At 43.0% G+C, this 6,847-nt stretch overlaps 1 protein-coding gene across 2 annotated transcripts in view; it reads right to left on the bottom strand.

Annotated features, from left to right (window-relative positions):
* Positions 1–763: 763 nt before the first annotated feature.
* The window catches only part of LOC110508072 (syntaxin-1A), a 190,720-nt gene continuing 184,636 nt past the window's right edge, over positions 764–6,847 (bottom strand). Inside the window, exon 10 of one of the 2 annotated variants that reach the window (XM_036965669.1) lies at positions 764–1,655. In XM_036965669.1, the coding sequence (XP_036821564.1) occupies positions 1,572–1,655 (84 nt within the window). In that variant the 3' untranslated portion in view covers positions 764–1,571. Of the gene's footprint in view, positions 1,656–3,538; positions 3,638–6,847 lie in introns of those variants that run through there. The other variant, XM_036965670.1, reaches the window with a different exon arrangement.

Here is a 6,847-nt window from a genome sequence, read left to right as displayed (position 1 = left end):
AATGATTACATGACATAATATTAATATTATTATATATGACAGAACACATGTACTGTGATGTCAGTCAAGCAGGAAGTATGGGGCGCTGAGGCTGCTGCAGCAAAAACCATCATGATGATAACAACAAACCAAAAACATTTGGAAATAATATTTTAGGAACTAATCTTGTATTAGTCTCCGTAGCGCAGGGATTTGTTTTCATTCTGCGTCTATGTCAATGTCACACAACAAGATTACGGTAATAACTAAAATGAAGAAATTACCGTAGAAATGAAACACTACTGACAACAAGAATACGGTAATAACTAATGAAGAAATTACTGTAGAAATGAAACACTACTGACAACAAGATTACGGTAATAACTAATGAAGAAATTACCGTAGAAATGAAACACTACTGACAACAAGAATACAGTAATAACTAATGAAGAAATTACAGTAGAAATGAAACACTACTGACAACAAGAATACAGTAATAACTAATGAAGAAATTATCGTAGAAATGAAACACTACTGACAACAAGATTACGGTAATAACCAATGAAGAAATTACCGTGGAAATGAAACACTACGGACAACAAGATTACAGTAATAATTAATGAAGAAATTACCGTAGAAATGAAACACTACTGACAACAAGATTACGGTAATAACTAAAATGAAGAAATTACCGTAGAAATGAAACACTACTGACAACAAGATTACGGTAATAACTAAAAATGAAGGAATTACTGTAAATAAGAAACACTACTGACTTTTTTTTGGGGGGGGGGAAGACGTCAGATCCTGGGTTATAACCATTCATTGATTATATATATTGATTATATTCAAAATAACCGTGTCAAGAAAAGTCTGAAATGAGGTGGGTTGTTAGGATACATAAGCGTTTCAAAACTGAGTCAACACAACATTTGGACGTTTGGAATGTGTTAGTATGTATAACAGTAGTTTCTTACACCCCCCCCCCCCCCCCCCTCACCGCCCCGTTAAAAAAATACATTTTAGAAACATTTCAAAATCTTTCACAACACTCAGATAAACACTTTACAGAAACACACACATTTACAAAGAAGGAAGTCATGCAGAAATGACAATCTTTGTCCTGTACACGGAGTGTGTTTAATTGATCACAATGAGCTTTGTGCTGAGGAACACAGGATGTTGTATTCAGGGGAAATGGGCCCACTGGTGGACCTGTATGTGTGTGTGTGTGTGTGCGTGTGTGTGGGTGTGTGTGTGTTGTATTCAGGGGAAACGGACCCACTGGTGGACCTGTATGTGTGTGTGTGTGTGTGGGCGTGTGTGTGGGGGTGTGTTGTATTCAGGGAAAATGGGCCCACTGGTGGACCTGTATGTGTGTGTATGTGTGTGTGTGTGTGTGTGGGGGTGTGTTGTATTCAGGGAAAATGGGCCCACTGGTGGACCTGTATGTGTGTGTATGTGTGTGTGTGTGTGTGTGGGGGTGTGTTGTATTCAGGGAAAATGGGCCCACTGGTGGACCTGTATGTGTGTGTGTGTGTGTGTGTGTGTGTGTGTGTGTGTGGCTCCTGACATGACCTTCAGTGTGTGTCTCAGGCTATACCTAAGTATCCTCCAATTGTAGAAGCAATGACGATTCCCAGAATTACACAGCAAATAATGATCAGAATTTTCTTCTGCACGTTTTAAAAAGAGGAACAAACATCCCAGGCAGCATGTGAAGAGAGGAGGGACATGTGTTATAGATAAAAACACTTAAACAACAGGTCATTAATAACACAGTACTTAAGATTATTCTCACAGACAGTATTGGAGTGCTACAGGTCAGGTAGAGCAATTTCCACATTCTGTATTCTGCATTCTGTTATTCTGTATTCTGTATTCTGTATTTTGCATTCTGTATTCTGCATTTTGCATTCTGTATTCTGCATTCTGTTATTCTGTATTCTTTTATTCTGTATTCTGCATTCTGTATTCTGCATTCTGTAGTCTTTTATTCTGTATTCTTTTATTCTGTATTCTGCATTATTTTATTCTGTATTCTGCATTCTGAATTCTGTCCCATTCCGCTTTGGTCTATATTATCTGTTTAAATACAGGGTTTCTCTGAAAACAGAAGCCATACACAGTACACAGTACACAGTACACAGTGCACAGTACACAGTGCACAGTACACAGTGCACAGTGCACATTACACAGTGCACCGTACACAGCACACAGTACACAGTGCACAGTGCACAGTACACAGTGCACAGTACACAGTGCACAGTGCACAGTGCACAGTGCACATTACACAGTGCACCGTACACAGCACACAGTACACAGTGCACAGTGCACAGTACACAGTACACAGTACACAGTACACAGTACACAGTACACAGTGCACAGTACACAGTACACAGTACAGTCAGTAATTGATTGTGGTCATAGATAATGATTCATACACTGCACAGTACTTCTGCATGCAAAACATCTCCATCAAAACATCTCCTTCAACAACACAGCAGCCCTCATACAACATGAGTGGGTCACGTGTAGGGTGATGGCGTGAGGACACATGTGTAGGGTGATGGCGTGAGGACACACGTGTAGGGTGATGGCGTGAGGACACACGTGTAGGGTGATGGCGTGAGGACACACGTGTAGGGGGATGGCGTGCAGACACACGTGTAGGGTGATGGCGTGAGGACACACGTGTAGGGTGATGGCGTGCAGACACACGTGTAGGGGGATGGCGTGAGGACACACGTGTAGGGTGATGGTGTGAGGACACACGTGTAGGGTGATGGCGTGAGGACACATGTGTAGGGTGATGGCGTGAGGACACACGTGTAGGATGATGGCGTGAGGACACACGTGTAGGGTGATGGCGTGAGGACACACGTGTAGGGTGATGGCGTGCGGACACACGTGTAGGGTGATGGCGTACGGACACACGTGTAGGGTGATGGCGTGAGGACACACGTGTAGGGTGATGGCGTGAGGACACACGTGTAGGGTGATGGCGTGCGGACACACGTGTAGGGTGATGGCGTGCGGACACACGTGTAGGGTGATGGCGTACGAACACCGACAGGTCAATAATATCTGGTATTAACACTGATAAAAAAAAGCAACTAGCAGCCCATTTCATGTACGGGTGGTCCCAGGAATCAAACCCACTATCCTGCCGTTGGTAGTTTCATTAAGATCTATCAATAGTGTCCATGGGATTTCTATGGATGTGGCCATGCTCAACATGAAGTAGTAGCAGAACCTGTGTTCTTCACTATTTACCAAATAAACAAAAGTAAAAAATGATTTTTTTTTAAAGTAACACAATAACAATAACGAGGCTATGTACAGGGGGTACCGGTACCCGAGTCAATGTGCCGGGGGGGTACAGAACCGGTCTGCCCAGTAACTATGTGTTCCAGCTCTTCACTATTTGACGTCTTTTATCCATGGTGGGTGAAGCTAGACCAGAGTGTGGAAGACTTGGAGCCATCCTCCAGGGAGGTGCCAAGGCCCTAAACCAGGCCTCTCTCAGCCCAGAAGGGTGACCCAGCCTCAGGCCAAGGTCTGGATGTTGGTGGTTCCCCTAACTGAGCCCGACAGCCAGAGATATGACGAGGATGGTCAGAGAGACAGCAAGGCAAACCCCTATCAGGATCCTCTTCTGCACGGGAAGACGGAGAGGGAGGAGAGAGAGAGAGACATGGATGGGATGGAGTAGTGGAGAGAGAGAGAGAGAGAGAGAGAGAGAGAGAGAGAGAGAGAGAGAGAGAAATGAAACCAGCTATCCAGAGAGAGAGAGAGAGAGAGAGAGAGAAATGAAACCAGCTACCCAGAGAGAGAGAGAGAGAGAGAGAAATTAAACCAGCTATCCAGAGAGAGAGAGAGAGAGAGAGAGAGAGAGAGAGAGAGAGAAATGAAACCAGCTATCCAGAGAGAGAGAGAGGAGACCAGCTACCCAGAGAGAGAGAGAGAGAGAGAGAGAGAGAGAGAGAGAGAGAAATGAAACCAGCTATCCAGAGAGAGAGAGAGGAGACCAGCTACCCAGAGAGAGAGAGAGAGAGAGAGAGAGAGAGAGAGAGAGAGAGAGAGAGAGAGAGAAATGAAACCAGCTATCCAGAGAGAGAGAGAGGAGACCAGCTACCCAGAGATGTATGGGTAAACCACTTCTCAAATCTTTTTGGCTCTATAACAAAGAATAAAGAGCAAAAACATATACATGATCAAATACAGATCTTAGAATCAACTATTAAAGACTACCAGAACCCACTGGATTCTCCAATTACATTGAATGAGTTACAGGACAAAATAAAAACCCTCCAACCCAAAAAGGCCTGTGGTGTTGATGGTATCCTCAATGAAATGATCAAATATACAGACAACAAATTCCAATTGGCTATACTAAAACTCTCTAGCATCATGCTTAGCTCTGGCATCTTTCCCAATATTTGGAACCTAGGACTGATCACCCCAATCCACAAAAGTGGAGACAAATTTGACCCCAATAATTACCGTGGAATATGCGTCAACAGCGACCTTGGGAAAATCCTCTGAATTATCATTAACAGCAGAAAACAGCAGTAAACAATGTACTAAGCAATTGTCAAATTGGCTTTTTACCAAATGACCGTACAACAGACCATGTATTCACCCTGCACACCCTAATTGACAACCAAACAAACCAAAACAAAGGCAAAGTCTTCTCATGCTTTGTTGATTTCAAAAAAGCCTTCGACTCAATTTGGCATGAGGGTCTGCTATACAAATTGATGGAAAGTGGTGTTGGGGGTAAAACATACGACATTATAAAATCCATGTACACAAACAACAAGTGTGCGGTTCAAATTGGCAAAAAACACACACATTTCTTCACACAGGGTCATGGGGTGAGACAGGGATGCAGCTTAAGCCCCACCCTCTTCAACATATATATTAACGAATTGGCGCGGGCATTAAAAAAGTCTGCAGCACCCGGCCTCCCCCTGCTAGAATCCGAAGTCAAATGTCTGCTGTTTGCTGATGATCTGGTGCTTCTGTCACCAACCAAGGAGGGCCTACAGCAGCACCTAGATCTTCTGCACAGATTCTGTCAGACCTGGGCCCTGACAGTGAATCTCAGTAAGACCAAAATAATGGTGTTCCAAAAAAGGTCCAGTCATCAGGACCACAAATACAAATTCCATCTAGACACTGTTGCCCTAGAGCACACAAAAAACTATACATACCTTGGCCTAAACATCAGCGCCACAGGTAACTTCCACAAAGCTGTGAACGATCTGAGAGACAAGGCAAGAAGGGCATTCTATGCCATCAAAAGGAACATAAATTTCAACATACCAATTAGGATTTGGCTAAAAATACTTGAATCAGTCATAGAGCCCATTGCCCTTTATGGTTGTGAGGTCTGGGGTCCGCTCACCAACCAAGACTTCACAAAATGGGACAAACACCAAATTGAGACTCTGCACGCAGAATTCTGCAAAAATATCCTCTGTGTACAACGTAGAACACCAAATAATGCATGCAGAGCAGAATTAGGCCGATACCCACTAATTATCAAAATCCAGAAAAGAGACGTTAAATTCTACAACCACCTAAAAGGAAGCGATTCCCAAACCTTCCATAACAAAGCCATCACCTACAGAGAGATGAACCTGGAGAAGAGTCCCCTAAGCAAGCTGGTCCTGGGGCTCTGTTCACAAACACACCCTACAAAGTCCCAGGACAGCAGCACAATTAGACCCAACCAAATCATGAGAAAATTACTTGACACATTGGAAAGAATTAACAAAAAAATGGAGCAAACTAGAATGCTATTTGGCCCTACACAGAGAGTACACAGTGACAGAATACCTGACCACTGTGACTGACCCAAAATTAAGGAAAGCTTTGACTATGTACAGACTCAGTGAGCATAGCCTTGCTATTGAGAAAGGCCGCCGTAGGCAGACATGGCTCTCAAGAGAAGACAGGCTATGTGCTCACTGCCCACAAAATGAGGTGGAAACTGAGCTGCACTTCCTAACCTCCTGCCCAATGTATGACCATATTAGAGAGACATATTTCCCTCAGATTACACACAGACCCACAAAGAATTCGAAAACAAATCCAATTTTGATAAACTCCCATATCTACTGGGTGAAATACCACAGTGTGCCATCAAAGCAGCAAAATTTGTGACCTGTTGCCACGAGAAAAGGGCAACCAGTGAAGAACAAACACCATTGTAAATACAATGGTTGTTTATTTTATCTTGTGTCCTTTACCATTTGTACATTGTTAAAACACTGTATATATATAATATGACATTTGTAATGTCTTTATTGTTTTGAAACTTCTGTATGTGTAATGTTTACTGTTAATTTTATTGTTTATTTCACTTTATATATTCACTTTATATATTATCTACCTCACTTGCTTTAGCAATGTTAACACATGTTTCCCATGCCAATAAAGCCCTTGAATTGAATTGAATTGAGAGAGAGAGAGAGAGAGAGAGAGAGAGAGAGAGAGAGAGAGAGAGAGAGAGAGAGAGAGACATGGATGGGAGGAATGGAAGGAAAAAGCGAAGGAAACCTCCAGCTACTCACTTAATGTCTGCTCCTAATTCTGAAGAGACTATAACTGTCTCATGTGATGCCATGTTGACATAAAAAGCTAATTGTTTGGGGGGAAATCAGGGAGTATTGGGGACAGTGCCTTTACCAACCAGGAGAGGGCAGTGGGCCCTCAAACTGAGTCCAACTAGAGCTTCCTACATGCTGGGTAAAGGCAGAGGGGTGATGACAAACCACCTGAAGGCAAGTCAGGGAAGTTGGTTAATTCAGTCAGTCACATAACCTAAAATGAGGAGGATTCTGTGATACACTACATC

This window comes from Oncorhynchus mykiss, chromosome 27 (assembly GCF_013265735.2).
Source record: "Oncorhynchus mykiss isolate Arlee chromosome 27, USDA_OmykA_1.1, whole genome shotgun sequence".
NCBI classification, from domain to species: Eukaryota; Metazoa; Chordata; class Actinopteri; order Salmoniformes; family Salmonidae; genus Oncorhynchus; species Oncorhynchus mykiss.
This window is presented reverse-complemented; position numbering and strand designations above follow the sequence as displayed.